At 37.3% G+C, this 22,089-nt stretch overlaps 1 protein-coding gene across 1 annotated transcript in view; it reads left to right on the top strand.

The window, feature by feature from the left end:
• The first annotated feature begins 1,787 nt into the window (after positions 1-1,787).
• TTC8 (tetratricopeptide repeat domain 8) overlaps positions 1,788-22,089 on the top strand; it is a 37,802-nt gene continuing 17,500 nt past the window's right edge. The window contains exons 1-7 of the mRNA XM_030240511.2: positions 1,788-1,966; positions 7,708-7,737; positions 10,694-10,814; positions 15,014-15,077; positions 15,221-15,380; positions 16,756-16,845; positions 20,552-20,596. Coding sequence (XP_030096371.1) covers positions 1,859-1,966; positions 7,708-7,737; positions 10,694-10,814; positions 15,014-15,077; positions 15,221-15,380; positions 16,756-16,845; positions 20,552-20,596 — 618 coding nt within the window. The 5' untranslated portion in view covers positions 1,788-1,858. The remainder of the gene's footprint in view (positions 1,967-7,707; positions 7,738-10,693; positions 10,815-15,013; positions 15,078-15,220; positions 15,381-16,755; positions 16,846-20,551; positions 20,597-22,089) is intronic.

Here is a 22,089-nt window from a genome sequence, read left to right on the forward strand (position 1 = left end):
GTTCAAATTTGGGGATTTCAATGATCAATATAATTAAGAATCCCCATATTAGAAAGCTCAGAATATTCTACCACAGAAGAAATTAAAAGCAGTATTACAGACTTCAGAGATGATATGCATAGGATGACCTGTGTGCCAATACCAGAGAAAAATTTTCTGGCTTCATATATCATGTAGAAACTGAAAAAAACCCTCCTTATTTGCAACCAAACAGAGAACAAAAACACCTTGCAGGGGGTGGTTGGAAAGAAGGAAAATTGATTTTCTTGTCATTTGCAACACTGCAAAATCTCATTGTACAAAAGCTGAAGATGCATCTTGACCTAATTACTACCACAGGACAACATTAGTTCAGCTTGGTCACTAAGTGCAATGAATACCCTTCCCAGCAGCGTAACAAACAAAAATTGCTGCAGAACCATCTTCCTTTTCCTTTTGCTGAGAAGCTACACAGCAGTATCTGCCCATGTGACTTTGGAAGACTGTGACCTTTCCACGGGGTCACAGCTTCCTTTGAGCAGCCACCTGCTTCCTTCAGCATCCTCTGCTCCCCCGTGGTCCCCCATGGGCTGCAGAGGCACAGCTGCCTCACCATGGTCTTCACCACGGGCTGCAGGATCTCTGCTCTGGTGCCTGCAGCGCTGCTTCCCCTTCTTCTTTACTGACCTTGATGCCTTCATAGCTGTTTCACATATTCTCAGTCCTGACTTGAGCTGCAGTTGTGCAGGCTTTTTCTCCCCTTTTTAAACTGTTACCCCAGAGGTGCTACCATCATTGGCCTTGGCCAACTGGACATAGGGGAAGCTTCCAGCAGCTTGTCACAGAAGCCACTTGTATGGGCTCTAACCCAAAGCCTTGCCATGCAGACCCAAAAGACCTGTGCACCGCTCACAGGACACCCAAAGCAAAGCTCTCTATAACTGCTGCTTCAGTTCAAGCCACTTGGTCCCATATTTTAATAAGTGGTAGTCCTGGGACTGCCACTTCTGCTTCTCCATCTTTATACCTGACATTGATCTTGCTAGCCTAGGTATTAATTTCATGCATCTTGGACAAATTGGTAGTTTAGTGAGACAAAAGCAATAAAACTAGAATGATCTCTTTAAATGGCAACAATATGATTTTAGCAATATTGTTAGTGTTCATCCCTCTAAGATTTTCACACCACAAGTGCCATTACTGGTCCAAGCATCCCTAGGCTTTTTTAATTTTACTTCAGTTGATAGTTGCAATCACCATTTTATAGCATATATAACCTAGCAGCAATTGTATTCTTACTTTTAAACCTCTAAATATCTCAGTCTGATAATTTCCCTGCAAAAACTAATGAACTAAAGGAGCTGACAGAGTCTGCAAGACTGAAAAGTGTTGTTCACAGATATCTGTACTTTTCTCAGCCAGGACTCCATGACTCTCAAGAACATTTTACCCAAATACGGATTAGTAGACTGTATTATTCTGGTTCAGGCATTTATTCTAACTCCTCTAGATAACAAGACAGAAAATGACAACAGTCAAGAACAGTGGGGTTACTGGAAGTCTACTGATCCCACTATCACAGATCAAACTCGGCTTTCAGTCACCAGTGTAATAAGCGCACGAGAGGCGCTGGCAGGGAGGGGCTCGGCCAAGAGCGGGGCCGCACTCCGTGTCCGGGGTCGCGGGGCAGCCGGCCGGGACGGGCAGGGCCCCGGAGGCCGCCCAGAGCCGCCTCCCCCGCGGCCCCGGCGCTCCGCCCCAGCCGGCCGAGGCGGGGCCCGGCGGCTCCGCGGCGGCACCAGCGCGGCCCCGCTCGGCGGCAACGCGGCGGGAGGCGCCGGGGCCCGGCCGGAGCTCCCGCGGTGCTCCCGCCGGCGAGATGGGGCTGGAGCCGCTGTTCCAGGCCTGGAGCTACTTCAGGCGGAGGAAGTTCCGGGAGTGCGCGGATGTCTGCTCACAGCTGCTGGAGAGGCCGCCCGGCGAGCAGGTAGCGGGGCCGGGCCGAGGCGGGAGGCGGCGGTGAGGGGCGGCAGCGGCCGCATCCCGGCTGCCTCGGCACCACGGGAGCCCGCTGTGCCTGCTGCAGCCGCCGGAGGGGCCGGGTGCGACCCCGGCAGCGAGGCAGCGAGCGCTGGGCCGCGCCGAGTCCCGGAGCAGGCGCCGCCCCTCCGCGCCCCCCCTCTCCGGAGCCGGCGCTGCGGCTCCTCCTCAGACACGCCCCGGGGGAGCGGCCCCGGCCCGGCCCGGTCCCGGCGCTGGGAGGGGGAGCGGTGCTGCGGGTGCTGCCGGAGAGCTGCCGTGACAGCTGGGGCGGCCAAGCTCGTCCAAACGGGAACTTTAACACTCTCAAGATTTTGCGGAGTTAAAGAGAGAAAAGCTGAGAGTAAAAAACAGGTCTGCTAGGGATGTTCCTGTTGATTTGATACTGATGCTTAGATATCATAGCTGCTGTATGGACCGAATCACATAAGATTAAGAGATACCATTTTAGCTTAGCTCACCTACAAGCACTACCTTGGGACAGGAGGCATTTGCCTACCTCTCTCTGCTCTTTTTCCAGCTGCAGAGTCTCTGGAAACGTAGGACATGTTTTTCAATACCTACATATTTTCTCACTCTTCTGTAATAGCAAAGGATTTGGGAAAGTTGTTTCTGGATTAATGTTTACAAACATGTAAACATTTTTTATGCCATATTTTAAAAGCAGTAATTGAACAGTTTTCATCTTAAACACTTTTCAGTAAATTTGTAAGTCTCAAAGCATCTATAGACAGATGTTTTAAGAATCTTGAATACAGGTCTTTTTATCACAAAGGACAAGTCTTTAAAGAAAGCTGCATGGTCACACAATAGTGTAAATATAAAGCACAGTAATTGTTTGAACTGATTTAGGATAGATATTTAAAAGATCCTCTTTTTATGTTTTATACTGTGAGGCACCACCAAGGAGCCATCAGCAGAGACATTTTTAGTGGAGAAGGTATTCCAAGAACATTATTCCTGACCCCTGAATGGGACTCAGTATTAGTTCCATGCTAGTGCTGTATTATTTATATGTATTTACATTATTGGGTCTTTTTATATGTGATCTGTACATATGGAAGGACAACACTTGATTTGTGAAATAAACTCTTCAAATTACACAGATAATAGTAAATAAAAGTTGTAAAGATCATGATTCTTCCATTGCTCTTAATTTATAAAGTTTTTAATGAGCAAAACATTTTTTTAATCTGTGATCTCAACATGGGAATGTAAAGACAACTGCATTTCTGCTCTGTGCTTAAGCTCAAGTATAAAATGGTATTGTATGTCATGTTGGGCACCAGGAAAGCAGACAGACAAATGACAACACTTGCAGAAAGTTTGGATTAAGTGAGCTGCTGTGCAGCATGAGGCATAGTCAGTGCCTTTAATCACTGTGCCATCTGTTCTTATCCTCTTGTCCCATATTCTGCTAAGCATGTGCTTCCCAACCTCTGCAACCAGGCAAAGAGGGATCTTGTGGCAACAGTAGCCTCTGTCACTGTTCAGGGACTCACTTCTTTGAACAGCATGCATTAGGATATAATTTAAGCTACAGGAGCTGCTGTCCTTTGAAGACATGCCCAGGTTGAGTTTAACAGTGACTCTTACAGGTCAGGGCTTTTTCATGCTCAAGCAACTGGCCTTCTCCCTTCTAAGACATGTAATGTAACAGCAGGTAGCTGAAGTAAGAGACTAACACTGCCCAACTGGAGAGTGTTTTCATGCCTGAAACGGATGGTCTTTCCTGTGAAAGCCTGCACTTTTTTCCCATCTTGTCTGCTAAGTGATAGCGCCATTCCTGCTCCATTGCATCTGCAGCAGTGTCCTAGAGCTATGGGCTGCTGAAACCAGCTTTTTACAATAGCCTTAGAAGTAGGTGCATTTTTGCCACCACACTTAAAAACGTAGTAAGGAATTTTCTTGACCAGTATATCTTGACCTATGCCTTGATGTACCACTCCCTGTACATACAGCTTAGTGTTTGGGATATGTTTGTATCACAAGTATAATGACAAGAAGTTCTCCTTTAAGAACATGGCAAATGAAGATATAAAGATCTTAAAAATAAGTCTACTGATGATCCAGTCAATAGTCACATATGCATACATTTGTAGGCTATCTTAATTGGTGCAGAACTCTCTTTGAACCCTGTCACCAGATGCAGCAAGCCCTAGGAGGTTTTTTAAGTACTTTGTTGACCTTTCAGCTAACTAGGCATGAATCAGAAATTTTCTTACATAGCAGTATCAAATACTGTGCCATTATAAGTCTTGAATTCTTAAAGGGCACAAAAACAAAATTAAAATGTTTTAAAATCAATGAAGTTTTCCTGAAGAGTTCTTAAAAAATAACATTGTGGTAGAAGAATAATTAGCTGCTACTGGGTTACATCTTATGGAAGATTAAATTTTTTTTCTGTAAAATATCCTGTGCATTTCTTCATTTAAGAATTAGAAATATAAATGGTATTGGTGGAATTCACATCTATGTTCTCTCAGGATAAATAAAAACTGTATTTTGTGTGACTGGAATTTGGTCATAGAAACACGTAAAATACTATTGTTCAGTTTAATTATTCCCTATTGTAAGCAAACAGGCCTTGTCTTCTGTGTTTATAGTAATAGCATGACCTAGAGGAAATACAGTCCAGGACTGTCTCTGTTGATCATCCTGATTAGTCACCTAATCTGATTACTCTTTGTGTTCCATATGTAGGATTCAAGGCAATAAACAGAACCCATGTATGAGGCCTGCTCTAGTTTAACAATAGAAAATAAATTGTCCAATATAATTTATAGACATATAGTGGATGTCCTTCCTTTAACTGATTGATGGTCTGCTATGCGGATTTGCTTTTGTTCATTCATCCTTTCATCTCCCATATTGAACTTTTAGCTGCTATAATTTGCATACTTGTTTTTGTAAGGTCATAATAAAGTTATCACAGTTATGTTTATGGGCATTGAACTTGATTTGGAAAAGCATCTTCAACTGAAATCACTTACTGGTGCAAGAGACTGTAATGAAGTCATTGTTCCTGGGTAAAGGTCTAGGGATTTTTTTCTGTGTTTCTGCTCTTAATCATTTGAAGAGCATTTTCCGAATATAATAATTTTAATATTTTGCATGTATTAAATTATACTCACCTGAAACTAATTGTAGACTGAAGACTTATTATAATATAAAGTATGTAATAATTTCCCTCTTCCAGGCTATAAGCATCAAAAAATTTAATTATTCTAAGTATTGGTATTCAAATAAACTGACTTTGCATTTTAATATTAAAGTGCCCTCAGTGGATTTAGGGATCTGGATTAAATAGTTCCTTCATTGGTTTTACAATCTTTTGACTTTCAAGAGAGCTTTATATGTGTAAATGAATAATAAATTTGAGATTTTGTTTTGAGAGACAAGCTTACAGGACAATGCTGTTTATTAATCCTCTCAAATAACTCTTTATTTGAAATCTAGTTCCTGTGGATTACTTGCATGTGTAGCAACTGCTGGATCCACCCATGTCAAAGTATGCTATATTCTAATGTAATTTTTGTTATTCCATACTTTTGTTTAATCTGAAGATCCTGTTACCTGCTTGAGAGTTATTTAAAATCTAAAGTTATTTCTTGTCAAAAACTGAAACAATGTTAGTATGTATGAACAATGCATACTCTACAATTATGAGAGTGCAGTGGTTTTAGTAGTATTGATCAACTCTACTTTTTTGCCAAAATGACGAGGGATGTAATTTCTGTATTTTATAGTAATATAAGTGCTCCTACATAAGCAAATTTGTTTGATTTTTTAAATATTTTTTTAGAGTAATGAAGAGTGCCTAAAGTAAGATACACATCTGTAACATCAAGGTGTTTTTGTATTGGTGTTGATACAATATTCTGAACTTGTCCTCATTAGTTACTGTAGCACATATGGTATGGAAGACCGCCTACTGTTCTTAAAACCATCTTCATATGTGCTGTAATACTAAGACACAATGGGGTGAACAAAATGTAAGCTAAAATATCTCAATGTCCTTTATTACTTAGAAAGCTGAATAGTTAATTTTATTTAGATACAACTGCTATACATAAAAGAATTTAAGTAGTTAATTGAATCATTCAACTGAAATGTAAAGCCAGTTTCAGTGCCTTAGTCAGGCCCCTGGTACATCACAGGAAACTGAGATTAATCCCTGAATTAATGTTTTGTTCCATAGAATACTAAATGTGTAAGATGTGTTATTCATTCTAACACCAGTGAACAACTTTTTTTGCTCCAAATACAATCCTTTAAAGGCCACAAATTCCAGTACACTACAGAAGGAAGATGTCCTTCACCTGAATTCCAGGTCCCTGCTATCATAGAATTTACTGAGTAAAAAGGTTCAAATTGAAAGTAGACCATGCTTCATACTACAGAGGGGTGATCTTGACATTGCCATTCTCCTGGTGGAACAGAAGCCAGCTTTGCATCTTGACTGCAAAGCAAGCCAGCAGCATGACAGTGCTTGAGGTGGGAGAAGACATTGGTGTGATCTAATAGCAGCCTCTGATACATTCAAAGAGGTTATCAAGAAAATGGAGCCAGGGACAACTTGCAATGGTGCAGGGAAGTAAAGGAGTCCAATTGGACAAGACTTTGAGCAGCCTCAGCTGACCTCATAACTGACCTTGCTTTGAGGGCTTTGGATTAGAGACCTTCAGAAGTCCCTTTATAATCTAAATTACTTGAAGGTTGTGTATTCAGGCTGATGCAGTTGGTTTAACTGTGATAGATTTACACAATGTCAGATATGCAAGAAATTTTTCACTACCTCTAGAAGCAGAAAGGATCTGACACTACAAAAGACTCATAGTGATCTAGAGAAAGTAACATTTATCTCCCACCTTCCTAGTCCAAAGCTAAAGTAATACATTTGGAAAAACTCATACCCAGTCCCTGGAAGTGAAGGGTAGTTTAGATATTATGTAAACATGAAAATTACACATTAATTTGTGATAAACCTACTTTTTTTCCTGTCAGTATTTACTCAATTTTTAGCAGAAGTTTTTAAGTAGATGCAAATTCCAGCTTTTTCACTTACAGTAAACTCCATCTGGTAGTTTTTCTTTTGGGTTTTTTTGGGTAGTGAAATAGACTGTTAGTTTGACATTTATTACACTTGGAATATTACTGTACAAGTGCAACAAATTCACCATTTTCATCATAAAAGTACCATGAAAAAGCCACAAAATTTTATTTTGTCTTCTTGAGTGGAATCATTGTTATCACCAGCAGCAGCTAAAAAAAGTGTGCAAAAATGGATTTTATTAAGTAGGCATGCTAAAGACCATGGTGTGATAATCTGGTTAATTTTTAGGAGATGTACATGCATTTTCCAAGTTTATTTTGTTTTAATCTATAATTTTTCAGCTTCATAATGATTGCATGGTAATCTAAGATTTGGTTAGATTCAGCAGAAGCAAGAAAGCAAAGGTATCAGAAAGATACACTTACTGCAAATTTACTTTCATTGTGCAAAACATTGATTAGCTTCATAATGTGTGTAAGTTGAGATAATGTAATAAAATGAAAATTTGGATATATGTGTCAGGAGAAAATGTTTGTGCAAAATGAGGTCATCACAGAGTATAAACACGCTTGTATTGTTGTTTTTATTGTTTGGCATTTCCATTCCTTACTTTCTATTTTCTCTCTTTTCAGGAGCTTGATTCTGAATACACTGTGTTTCAGGTAAAGTTCTTTCCATAAATACAATCATTAGATGCAATCATTGGGAAGAATTTCTGATACACTGAATAATACTTCTTTTGTAGTTAAGTCCTCAATAGCTTTTTTGTTGTTGTTGCTATTGGTAAGGCATTACTTTTGATAAGGGGAAGATTTTTGATATTTTGAACAGGCAGCTTTTTTATTTGATAGAATTTTATTTCTCTTATATTTTCCCTACATCTTTTTTCAGCAGTTCTGTGCTTTCTAGAAGCTAAATTGAATCTACCTTGAACTGAATGACCTTTATCTGCAGATGAGATTAGGAAGAAAACAACATGTTTTCACAGACAGAACAATGTTTGTGCTCTTAGGGCTCACTTTCATGTTTTATTTAATGCATGTAATGGTGGGCTCTTACCCATGCTCCTCCTCCTCTTGCAGCTTAGGCTCACTGCCTACCTTGTGCAGAGTCTAGTAGCCTTGTAGGTGCATGATGATGATTTGCATAAGTGATGGAGCACTGAAAGTAATTAATTAATTTTCCCTCTGCCCACATTAGCTCTCAATTGTTGCAATGGCAAGAATAGTATTGGGCAGGTGATGGCATCTTTTGGCTCCAGCCTACAGTCAGAAGAGATTAAATGCAATGTGAAATGGTAGCTTTAAATACACTCCATAACATTTTACAGGTCCTTAATTACACTCCATGAATTCATGCAAGTTGTTTACATAAAGAATGGTTTCACTGAAACACTGCTGGATATCTTCTTGAGTGTAATTATTACCCTTCACAATGTAGTTGTGTTCTGGGGTTTTCATTGTGTCTGGAATAAAATTTATACTAGAAAGGTTTATTGGAGAATACAAGCTCTTGGAAAAGTATGTTACCATGTTCAGAGAAAATAAAGTTTATATTTTTAATTTGGTTTTTGGAATTTTCAGGAAGAATAAGAAAATACCTGATTCAGTTACAAATTTCTCATAAGCGGAGTGAAAAACACTTTGTCGCTTCCCTTTCTGGAGTTTAGATTTATGCTGTATACTGTATACTTATGTACTGCATCATCACGTTTCTGTACCTCTTTAATTGCTATTAGGTATTGTAAATTTTGTTCTGATTCTGAGTTAAGCAAGTTGAATTTGTTATGTTATGAATATGTGGGTTGTCTGAAATGAGCTTCCCTTTCTTTTTCCTACCATATAAAGGCTGTTTCATGAAAATGCAGTTTATCTTCATAAGCTCCAGACATGGTGCTTATCACAAACCAAAATTATCAGTCCCACAAAGAGAAAGCAGATAATCCGTAATCTACAAACAGATGTTTAATTAAGGAATACTGTGTGATATATGAATATTTTTGTTGGCTGTGAAGCCTAGGACTAGGAGCTTTACACTGGAAGAGATGCCTAAGGAATCTATTTTTATGACAGATATTTGCCCAGTAATGACAAAGAGACATGTTGATTTTAAAAACACATTTTCACGTGTTAGTTAGTGGAAAAATCACAATAATACACTTATGTCTTTGTAAAGACCTGACCTCAGTTTTAGCAGTTAGTGTAGAGGAGTTACTACTTCCAATTTCCATGAAAAGATCATTACTATGGGCAGATTTTCTTACTTCTAGTAAGAAATTAGCCTGTGCTTGGCTATGCAAGAGCTCTAATTGGAGAATATTCCCCGTGTAGACATAGTCATGTTGACTGCAGATATACATGTCTTTGAAAAGAGCAGAGTAGCATCAAGGTATTAAAACTTCAGCAAACTAAATACTTCATAGAATAATGAAAAACTGTTAAAGGTGTTGAACATCTAACAGAAATTTCAAAATTAATTAAAGGCTGTCATCCTACTACATAAGAATAAACTAAAAGAAAATAAAATAGATATGGATTATGACTGGCCTAGATTCAGATCATCCTGCTTAATTCCCTTTTCTTCATTCTTGAACAAAAATTTCTAGTTGTGGTTGAATCAGCTTGGCTGAAGTCTCCTGCTTGGAAGAAAGCACTTTTTAAAAGAATAGTTGAATATTTCAGCATCTTGAGATACACTTTCTTTTTGATTGGCACAGATTTGCATAGAAGTATAAGGAAAGTCTAGAGGAAAAGACAGGGTGAATGAGAAGTGTCTCATTAACTGATTACTTCTATTATTAAATAAGCCTGAGTTTCAGATCTTCTCATACCTCTTCCTTAAGGAACAAACATTTCCATGTTTGAAACATGGAAATGTTTCAAACATGGAAACATTTCCATGTTTCTATTAAGATAGTCTGTTTCTATTTTGAAAGGTCTCCTTAGCCAGTATTAAATATGCTTTTCCACCAGATTGCTGTACTCTGTGTTAGAAAGGAAGCAAATCTAGTTATTTTGGCAGTGATTTTTACTCTGGAAAATTTATGATTATTTGTTCAATATCTGATGGAAGATCAGGGATTGGTCTTGTGACTTCCTGTATCATGCCAGTTCTATGAGTACATTACAAGCATATCAAATTATCAAAGTGGTTGGACCTGCACTTACTTTGTTGGTATTTCTATATGGCTGCTATTGATTTTTCTTGTTTTCTTTTTTCTCCCCACTGATTAGGTGTCTTCACAGTCTACACAGAGCTTGTCACATAGGCTAGAGTTATGCTTGTGTTTCCACTCTGCTCAGATTATCCTCCAAGACATCCAGTGTAGCAATTTGTCAGTTCAGGTCACTAAAATGGATTCCAATGCTCTCATAATCTGAAATGCCTGGAGTATATATTTATACAGTGCTTTACTTTGCTTTGAACAATGGACTTCGTCCCCTTTTATACTTCCATCAGACAAATAGATATACTCAGCTGTTTTAAGTCAGTACCTTCCTTATTCAAACCTAAAAAAGCTGTGAAGTGAATTATAAAGAAATGATAAAATTGCTGATTAGATTAGATTATTTACTTAATGTCTTGAAGACATTTTACTTTTTACTTATCCTTATTCAGGCTGCCTGGAACCTGAAAACACGAGCTTTGACAGAAATGGTGTATGTGGATGAAATTGATCTGGATCAAGAAGGAATTGCAGAGATCCTCCTGGATGAAAATGCCATTGCTCAAGTTGCCCGTAAGATTGACTTTCACTTAAATACATTGACTCAACAAAAGTTCTTTTGACCATCTCTTATGCCATCTAGAATAGTACAAACTGAGGTGACCTGATACAGCAGTTGGTATTTGTAAAAAAAGCATTTTAGATTGTTTTGTGGTTGCATGGCAATGTTGAGATTCACCATGAGTTCTTGATGTAGTTCTTAAGCTTGTCAGACGAGAGTTTCGACTGTGCTCAATCGTGTTTTGTCAGCTTTTCCTCTGCATTTGAGGAAATGTAGTGAGCATTCAAGTGGTCACTTGCTTTTTCCATCAGTATTTTTTTACTGGTTACTCCTTTCTGGCTTCTTTAGGCATTGTGGTAAACTAGAGAAAAAATCTGCCCTCGGTGTACTGTGAATTTTATCCATATGCCTGTAGTGTAGACAACATTCAGATACCACCTTTTGGTATCATGTCCTGCAAACATTATCGGAACTGATTTTCTTTCTTCTGCTTTTCTCTACTTCATTCTTCTCTTCCTTCACAGAACAGGTCTTCAGCTCTGTCATTGTTCCTTCTATGCAATTATTTTTCAGCTTCATCAATTCCCTTTCAAGTGGACAATAATTAGCTGTCTTCCACTACTTTTTTAGCATTATTTGTATTTTTCTCTGTTTCTTAAGTACAGTTCACAGGGAAATTTTTATATAACTTATTAAGCATGGCTCTCAACCACGTACTGTGTCAAGGAATTCAAGGGAAGAACTGGACATAGACCAAACTGACACTTGAAGTGTTAAAAGTTTTTCTTGTCTGTATAGATGTAGGCAATTGCATATCTATCTTCTCACACTTTTTAAAATTTTCATTACATGCTTAGTCACAGTCAAGCAGTACTGGAGATGTGTTTATACATTGTGATCAACTAATTATGGATATCTGTCTGAAAATACCATAGTAATAAAATCTGGAGTTTAATTTGATTTTGTGCTCCCTGTGGTAGAGATTATCTTCCAAGAAAAATAATTTGATGGATGCTATTTAGAAATAAGGCATTCTGGAAAAATATATTCATGCTATGTTGAAACTGAAAAAAAAGTGACTTTCTGGATAGTGTGTCACAGATTTCAAAACCAAAGAAAATTATTACAATAGTGTAGCTTGCACTTCTATATCATTGAGATAAGCCTTTGCTATTCATGCTTCAAATCTGCTAGGTGTGCCTGAGCTAGTATATATTTTTTCAGAATGTACAAGAACTTTCCAAAGATAGAGAACTCCCTGCAGTCTTTTGTAAATTATTACATTTAATAGCTTTTATCAGTGTGCCATATCTTTAGTGGGAATTATTACTGTAACTCCACCTGTTGCATCTTTTTGAACATAGTATGCCTGATATAAAGTTATTTTCAAAGGTATATTTCCCAAGTTAGTAGTTAAATCTGTCATTAAATCATCCAGTGGTTTGTCTTTGGTAAGCTAAACAATCTCATTCTGAGCTATATCTTTTAATTTTGAGTTGAGTCTTGAAAGTATTTTCTTAAACCTTTCTAGTTATCCACTTGTGTTTTATAGTCACCAAACCAGACAATGACCCACTAATACACAGAAAACATTTTTTTCTTCTACACCTTGATTTTACTTTCTTTATACATCTGAAGTGTTCTAATATTACACATTTGTGTAAAAGGTAAGCATAGAAATCACTAAACAGAGTGCAAGGATGACAGAATCAGTGGCATTTAGTGACAGGATCAGAGGCAGTGGGCACAAACTTAAGCTCAGGAGATTTCTTCTGAACATCAGGAAACATTTATTTTTAACTGTGAGGGTGACTGAGAACTGCCACAGGCTCCCTACAGAGACTGTGGAGTCTACCTCCTTAGAGCTATCCAGAAACCATCTGTGTCGGGTCCTGGGCAACCGGGTCCTTGGCTTCAGGTGTCCCTGCTTAAACATCATTGGACCATATGACCTCCAGCAGTCACTTCAAACCTCATCCATTCTTTTTTTCTGTGATTACACCACTTGTACACATGACTTAATAAAAATGGGTGATGACTGACTATGGGCTTTTCCTTTTGCTGTTAAAGTGTGTTAGCCATAGTTGGTCTTGACTCGGGTCTTTCGCTGTGGCACATCTTTCAGAATATTACACTCTCATATTACAACTGGTATTGTCTATACTTTGCCCACTAAACAGTTTAAATCCTTCTGCATCAATTACATATCCATTTCAGTTTTACATCTGCCCTTATCTTAGTTTCCAGATTAAACTCTTAAAAATGACTTTGCTGTCAGTTGTGAGTTATTAAATAATTACAAAAGTGTATAGGATCCATGGGAAAAAACTACTTTTCTGTGATTCTTCTTCACACATATGTAATGATATCTTTCTTCTTATAATTTTGCTGTGGTAATTTTCCATCAATCTTGTTTATTAACGAAAATGTTCTAGAGCGCTGTTTTACAGAAAATCCATTATGTTACTTTTGGACTATTAACACTATTAATTTTCTCAGGTAATATTCTAATCTTGTTTAAAAGTGTTACCTTGACAGCATATTTTTCATAAAGTTGTACTAATTGGCATTATGGATAATCACAGCTATTTCATTAACTGGGGAGTTAAAGGAGTCATCTGCAGTCATCACTAACTACTGAAATTTCACTCTTAAATTTTGACACTTCTAGTGGCAGCTTGCACTGCTGTAGCCTTTTACATCTATTCATAGCTAGTTGCCTTGGGAATTCCCCAAGTAAGGACTGAGTTGCCTGGTGTGAGGTCAAAGGAACTGTAAGCATTCTCCCAGTACACCAAAAACTCAAAACAATTGTAGTTATTAAAAAACATGTCTGAAAAAAGGAGTTTTAATGTCTTGCCTCTTTTATATTACAGCAATAGTTTTAAAAATAGTCCAGAAAGTGGAAGAGTAATACATTTGTCTGCTAGCCTAAAAAGTTGAAAGCCACTTTCCCCATTTCACTGAAGAGTGCCCTAGTTACCAGGTTAGAAACTCTGCTGAATGAACTTTCCATTATGAGGTAAAAATGTCAAGATTCACAGGACTATAGAAGGCAAGTGAGCAATAGACATCCCGAGGGTGTCCAGTGAAAAGAGAGAGAATCCTAGGGTTTTGTATTTATTTTAGCACCAATTGCATATTTAGTTGGTTTTACCAAGGAAATCATGGTTAATAACTTCTTTTGTATTATTTGACTTTAAATACAGCTGTAGTCAGGTGGCTGCTTACGATTTTGGGGAAAAAAGAAGGAAGGAAACTGTCGACCTACCAGTTTATCTTCAGTTCTTGGAAATATTTACAATAAAAGCAGTTCATAAGTGTAAACAAAATGCATAGATGAGTAACAGTGATTTGTCAGTAATTGCCTTTGTCAACTTAAATCTCATTTCTTTCTATACATAGTAACAAGCAGTGAAGAGACTGTAAGGTATAGATGTCATGTTGCTTTTAACCGAGTGTTTAAAACCATCTCATAGGCATTCACTTAGCAGATTAGAAGAACTGCCCAATCAAATGCCAGTGAATGAAAATCTACCTGCAGGATCTAATAATTCTTAATTATGCACTGTCAAAACAGAAATATGTGAAAAGGGGAACCCTTCATAAGTTCATCTGGGCTCAAGTTGGTTGTGTTTTCATTGATGACCTTTGGGTATGGATGAGTTCACACTCTACAGTGCTCTAAATTGTAGATGGGATCTTACCAGGGTCTAATGTCATGAGATAACATTCTCCATCTGCTCTGTAGGTGAAGGTTTAGATTTACTTACTCAAGTCAAGGTGCCAGATAGAAAATATACCATTTCAAGTTAGTCTGGTCTCATTGTTTCAGTAACCTTTTACCTTTAGCACTGTGTGGTGTTTCTAAGATGTTCTTGACAATTGTTTGGGTCAATCCCAGTAGGCATCCACACAGGCACTTGTTCGCTCCCCCCAGGTGGGATGGGGAAGAGAATGGAGAGGGTGATAGAAAGAAAAACTGCCAAACAACATTCATTGTTTGGCAGGTTTCTTGTAAGAGTCTTTCAAATACTCAGTCTTTCAAATTATTCTACTGAATGCAATATTTGGGGTTTGTCTTTGTCCCCTCAGTTTGAATAAAGAAATTTCTGGCTTACTATTTATCATAAAACACAATCATATTTGAAGTCCTCTGGACAAGGGAGTAATATCTCAAAGTGAAATGAGAAATGCTCTTATTTTATAGGACCAGGAACATCTTTGAAACTTCCTGGAACGGGCCAAGGTGGAGGCCCCAGCCCAGCTGTTAGGTATGTGATAGTTTATTTTTTAAAATACAACTAGTTCAAAATGAACAAATCATTCTGAGAATGAAATGCTTTGGGTATAGCTGTTTAAATTCTCTATCAGTAAATACTACCTAACGTAAGGATAATGTACTTGACATCTTCAGGCCTGTAACTCAGTCAGGAAGGCCCATCACAGGGTTTGTGAGACCCAGCACGCAGAGCGGACGGCCCAGTACCATGGAGCAGGCCATACGAACGCCTCGAACAGCTCTCACGGCTCGGCCCATCACCAGTGCCTCCGGGGGATATGTCAGGCCGGGCACGGTGAGTTGCTTACCTCTCTTCCCAGAGTGAAGATTTCTTGGTCACAGTATCTGGCACACTGACACTGTAGTTTACTTAAAAGCTGCCTCTAAACTCAAGTTTGAAGGAGGCAAGTGTTTTTAATTTTTTAAATTTTTTCAAAATAGAGCTTGAAAATATAACTTCTTGGGCATTTGATAGTCTGGTTATGTAAAAAAATGTACATAAATTCACAAGGATTCATATAATTTCCTGATGGGGTCTCTAGTGTCGAGATGACCCTGAGCTGTTAGAAAGTCTCTTTTTCCCAGCCCCAAGACCAAAGAAGAAGACAGAATTCCTTGGCTCTCGTTCTCAAGGTTGTTTATTTTTTCTTATCTATAACATTCTTTCTCTGACCCGCTGAGGTCTGTCTGGCAAGTTAGGCTGAGGCCCACTGATCACCCTGGGGCGGTGTTATCTTTTTTATACTAAAAACTACATCTATTTTATTTGCAATAATGTTCCGATACCTATCACCTATGTTAGGCAGTTTGTCTCTACTCTAAACCGATCCAAAAAGTGCCACCATCACAGCAGAAGATGGGGGCTAAGAAGAAGAAGAAGAAAGACTGGACACGCTCTGTCTTGCCTCCTGAACCCCCATTCTAAAACCTCCAAAATTCCACATTTTCACCCAGTGATAAATTCACTACCATTCTCTTCAAACCCTTGTGGCTTGTACATCTTCATACAAAGTTGGTAGGTTTTTTTCCCCTGGACTAAAATCGAAGGCACAGGTGTTTTTGACTCCGTGCCAAGGTCTCCGAGCCCCCGTCAAGGTCTCGAGTCCTCCAGGGCAGCCAGAGGAATTTCCGGCGTTCTGACAAATCCCAAATTCACAGGCTCCTTGAGACAAGTTTTTATTAATGGAAGACTCTGTAAACACTGTGACATGATTTCACCATGAGTGTCTACTACAAAACAATTGATAAGCATTCAGTGTCTGTCACTTCAAAAGATAAAGAGAATAGTTTATACTAATTTATTCCATTTTATTGGCATAATTAATAAACTGCAACCAGCATGAGTATGTAATACATAATAAAATCACAATAATGGCAAAATGTGGCATCCTCTCACTACTGCAGGTAAGAACTAATCTTCCTAAGTATTTTTTGAAGATTTTTTTGGTTATGTATCCCAACTTCCAAGCTACATGCTTAGGCAGTGTATGGAAATAGTGGGGATAGACAGAGAATAAAAAGGAAGAGTTGGTACTGCACAGGAGAGCAGTGAATCTACAAATGTTTTGTTTGGAATTTTGGTGGTTTTTTGTATACTAATAATATTTTGAAAATCTTCAGGAAAAGTGTAGGGGATCTTCCCACTTAAAAAGCTTCTTTTTCCCCCTCAGGCTTCAATGATAACAAATCCAGATGGCCCTTTCATAAATCTGTCTCGATTGAATTTAACAAAATATGCTCAGAAACCCAAACTGGCAAAGGTATGTAACAATTTTAGTAAGTGTTGTGATATCTTTTTCTTGTTTTCTGGTGTCAATCTGATTAACTGTACATGGGATTTGGGATAAAAACAATGATGAACAGTGGGTTAGATATTAGCTCCAGAAAAATAGTGTGTTACTCACCTTTTGACAGTGTCTACCAGACTTGGAATTGAAGCTATGTCTAAAGAGGTTATGGTGAAAGTATAATTTAATAAGAACATTCTTATAGGAAAAAATGTTCCACTGGTAAATAATTTTGAGCTGTACATCTAGGAGTGATGAAGGCCAGCTAAAAGAAGCAAAAAGAAGCCAGGAGCAAAAAACCAGCAGAACCTTCTTTAATGTCTGGAAATGTGATTCTGTGTACAAATAGGTGGCAATCCTGGCCTAAAAATGTTCACAATGTTTGGATTTTTCTTTGCTTTTATGGCATGAGTTGAAACTTTTTATGTAAAAGGTACCATTCTTTGTTTAGAATACTTCTTAATTTTCAGTTAAGATCATCTGATGGTCAATGAAACTATCTGACAATAGAACAGGTTTTTGCAGGTTATCCACCCAACTTACAGGTTTCAGCTCCGAGTGGCAGGGAGCTGAAAGTTGTGAGATTTATCTTGCCTTTCAGTTGAATCTTTCCCCAACACAACCAGTTAGCTGTATGGTTGAACACGTTTTCTGTCTATAGTGTGTTCATAAAAAACAACTGTTGGGCTGAGGCCAACAGCTCATTTTGCACAACGAATTATCTCTAGGGAGCACGAGGTATCAAACACACTCTAGGGAGTTATATTTGGCTCTTAGCCTAAAGGTGAACAAACCAGTATGAATTTAGTCTATTTTGGGAAACATAATGGTGAACACTGTTAAGAAAACTGGCAGTATCTGATAATGTGCTGGTGGAAATAGCTCTTCCAGTCCAAAACTTTGGTTAGTAATTTTTCATAAGCAACCAGGAAATTTCTTTGCTTATTGAAGCCTGATCTAGACTGATGTAGGGCATTGCATTTTAGTGTGGTTTTCAAAGGAAACAAAGCTCATGTAATTGCACCATGTCCTTCCCCCACTGCTTGCATCATGGTCCCTTGGCCTCTTAACCAAACTAGGCATAAGAATAGATATCAAATATAGTAAGTTCTAGTCTGGTGAGGCAATCAAAGACTTCCAGACTAACATCTGAGGGCAGTTACAAATCAGTTCATTATCAGTGCTGAAAAAAATACTGCATGCTTTTGTCCAATTATGTCCTTGCCGGCAATCAGCCAGCAGACACATTTTTATAAATCCATTACAGTCTAGAAAACAGAGGGAATGTAAGAAACCTGGGAAGGATTAAGAAGCACAAAACACATCCATAAAAACTAAGCTTAGTTCTTCTGCTTGAAGACAGCTAGGTTTTAATTGTGATTGCTAACTGCATGCTATTTAAATAGGTAGGTTAGCTTTCAGAGGAAATATTCTCAACAACGGCTCTCAGGAATGAGAAAGATTCCTATTTTTAACAATTTTGGGTTTTAATTAGCATTTTCTGTGGCAGATTTGTCTTCCTTCAGTTTCATATGAGAAGAAGCTTAAGCCAGAAAATGTAAATCAACAGTCATAGAAACATCCATAGGCAGCAAGTGTACTTGTCAGTATTATGAAGGTAATACATTATGACATTAACATTTCACACAGAATGTGAGATCTAAGTTTAAATTCAGAGCTACATGGATTTATAACATTTTTTTTAAAAAGAGCAGTAAGGCTAAAGCCAAAGCAGGAGGTGACAATGCAGACTGCACTCTCCTTTAAGAATAATTGATTAAAGTTTCAAAACTTTTGAGCTGTTACCTCTCCCAGTGCATAAAGGTGCAGCTATTGAATTCACATAATTAGCCAGTCTATTCATGTTTGTATATGAATACCTCCTCCATACTTCCTCTTTATGTGTTTGAAAAGTAGCCTCACTGTGTCTTTTTTTAAGTTATATTATCTGTCTGAGGTTTTCCAATGTTTTGAAGTATACGGAAATGTGGCTTCTCTTTGACTAACATTAACCATGTTAAAGACTATCCCAGGAAACACCAGAGTAGATGTATAAGGTATCACCTGTCACCAGAAAAAGCCACTGGTAAATCCCAGTTAGCAACTGTTTTCTGGCATGAAACATAAAGTTTTATCTTTTTTAGCTTGTGGATTTTTAATAGACTTATTAAGATAACTCTAGATATTTTTATCCAAGTGAATGTTCAGCCACTTAAATCATTTTCAAGGTCAGAGTCTGTGCATAACAACAGTAAATTCCTCATGCCAGCCGTGCAAGAAAATATCTTTCTTGTCACTTTAGATTTGCACACTTTTGCTCAATGCTTCTCTGTTATTGAACTAGAGGAGAAAATGTTCCACTACTTCTTAATTGTCTATTCTTTTCTTATCTACCTATTCTAAGCTCCTTAAAATCTGTTACTATTTATAATCCTTTAATGTCCTTTAATCATCTGTTTGGAGTCTTTTCTGACCAAAACTAGAATAAAAGTAGGTTGTAGTTTATTTTCCTCACAAGATATGACAATTCATTAGTAATTCTCTAGTTTCCTGAAGGTAAATATTTTAATAATTTTGTCTAAGAAAATCTGGCAGAAGGGTCTTGAAAGCCCTTAGGAGGCTGAGGTCTTGTTCTGTATTTCTTTCCTCTTGGGGCAGTATTTTCTCCTGGTGTTTTAGAATTAATTAAATGAATTTAGAAAAAATGTTCTGTTCTTTTGAAGCAATTAAGACCTGGGATTTGGATGCAGAAGGTCAAAGTTCAACTCAATTGAACCTTGAGTTACTAGCACCCATAATACATTTTTGGGAACAGAGGCTTTCAGTCTTTATTTAGTTATCCAGTATCTTTCAATGTCATTTTGTTCACTGAAAATGCCACCCCCATTATCTGATATATACTCATCTAAGATTCTAGTGCAGAACAACTACAAGGTACTATGACTTAATTAGCTGTATCCAGGAGGAAACAAAGCTGCAGTTATTTTGCTGGGTAATTGTTGTGGCCTTATAAACAGTTAACCACAGCACAGTTGATGAATGTGAGTTCTTTAAACTTTGTTATTATGATGGTTTGTTTCAGAAGCATAATATAATTAGCATTTATGTATCATTTACAAACAATTTTTTAAAATAATTTTTTTCCTTTGTAGATCCCAAAATATTGTAGAGCTTAACAAATTTTTTCTCCGAAGGCAAAATTTGCTCAGCTTGCATTCTTAATAAACCTGTGTTTAATTTAAGTAAGTTTACCACTACATAAACACCTGAGTGTCCATTAAACAAAAAGCAAAAAGCTTTTTTAAGATCGCCAGTTGATTTTACAGTTAAGAAGTCATTAAAATTGTACCAGATTCTCAAATATATATTCACTTTCAGGTTACAGCTGCCTTTTCTATTTTAAAGTGAAGTTAAGCACCAAAGATAAGCAATTCCACTATTCTTTTGGAACAAATGAGGAATTAAGATGCTTTCCTGTGATGACAATATAGCACATCTATAGTTTTTGTCTATATTGTCTTAAATGAATGTAAATGTCAGCATTTGTTATGTGTGCATGTGATTGTTTTCCCAAAGAATTAATTTCTGCTTAGCATAATCAAGATTCTATATTCCTCTGAAGGAATATTATCAATTTTGCTCTTCAAATATGACAGTGTTTTAAATATTCTTCTGGCAGGCATTGTTTGAATATATCTTTCACCATGAAAATGACATAAAAAATGTAAGTAACTCATATGTTCCTTATTCAGATTTTATTATGTATTATTCTGTTACTTCTGTCAGAATTCTGCTAAACTAAGGGTTCAGGTAGAACATCACAAGTACAGGTAAAGCATTAATAATTGTTTAAGAGGGAGAAATCCTTTCTTACGGGGGTGATATCAGGAATGATAATTAGCAAATACCAAGATATGGATTGGTATCTTTTTTGAGAAGTGAAACATTCTAATTCTAAAAACTGGGTCCCTCAGCGATCAATATGACAAGGTCTCTGAATCTAAGGAATTCGTGTTAATGGAATTTTTTGGAGCCTGGAAAGTTTAGAGTTCTGAGGCTTGAGTATAAGTTACAAAAGACTGTCTATTAACAGAGGAAGGTGAAAATACCTGACAAAACAGGTATTGTTGAAAATCGCTTGACATTTTTTACTCCTGAGATGATTGCTTGTGCATTTGGGTGAATAAAAAGAAAATGTATTTGGTGAAACTACATAAAGATAAAATATCAATAGGATTTTGGATACTTTTTCTAGAAATGTAAATCTGTAATGATGAGGTGTTATGTGATATCAAGAGACAGATTATATTGTCTGTAACATTTATTCTTCAAATATCTTCCTAATTATAGTTTCCCTCTTAACATATCCAAAATTTTTCTTCTGTGGTTCTTATGTTACCTTTCCTACTGAATAGGAAAGGTCAAGTTTGGGTACATGTTGTTTAAGCTTTCAGAGAGAGATAACTGTTGCAGAGGTATTTTGGCAGTTTACCCGGGGAAAGGATCTCTTTATGAAATTAAAGTGTCAGTATCTTTCATTGCTATCTTAGATATGTGCACCCAGTTGAAATGGAATCAAAATGTTAAGTTTTTTTGAAAGATATTTATGTCAATAATGCATAATTGACTAAATAGTTATTGAACTTTTTGCAACATTACTAGCTGGTATGCAATTAGATCTGGAGTTAAACTCTCCAGTTTATCAATAACAACACCAAAAATATATTGCTGTTGTTGACATAGCTCCTAATAATTTCCAAATGTACTGCTATATGAAGCTTTTTAATCTAGTATCAAATGACTAAAGTTGTACACTGTCAATTTATTGCATAGCATTCTTTCAAGAGGATTGAATTGTAATGCACTATTAATCCAAAATATCATTGAAACAGTAAGTGCAAGTGTCAGAAATGTCAGGGAGAAATGGAAATTAACATTTACATAATCCCATACTGAATATGAAGGAGGTACCTGGGTTTTAGCCCACTAGTTACTGAGAATTTGTGTTTGTTGCTGAAAATCCAGTTCCCTAAGAATAAAAGGGGCACTTGATATGATGCTACATGTGTCTACACGTTAACAACATGCAGCATCTGTAGGCTACACATAGATTCACATAATGCAAGTAATTTTTTCAAGAACTGCAGAAAAAAATGGAAGATGTTTCTGCACTGCACTTCATGTATTTTGAAATCCTTGCTGAGAATCCCAAATCAC

This window comes from Serinus canaria, chromosome 5 (assembly GCF_022539315.1).
Source record: "Serinus canaria isolate serCan28SL12 chromosome 5, serCan2020, whole genome shotgun sequence".
Taxonomy (NCBI): domain Eukaryota; kingdom Metazoa; phylum Chordata; class Aves; order Passeriformes; family Fringillidae; genus Serinus; species Serinus canaria.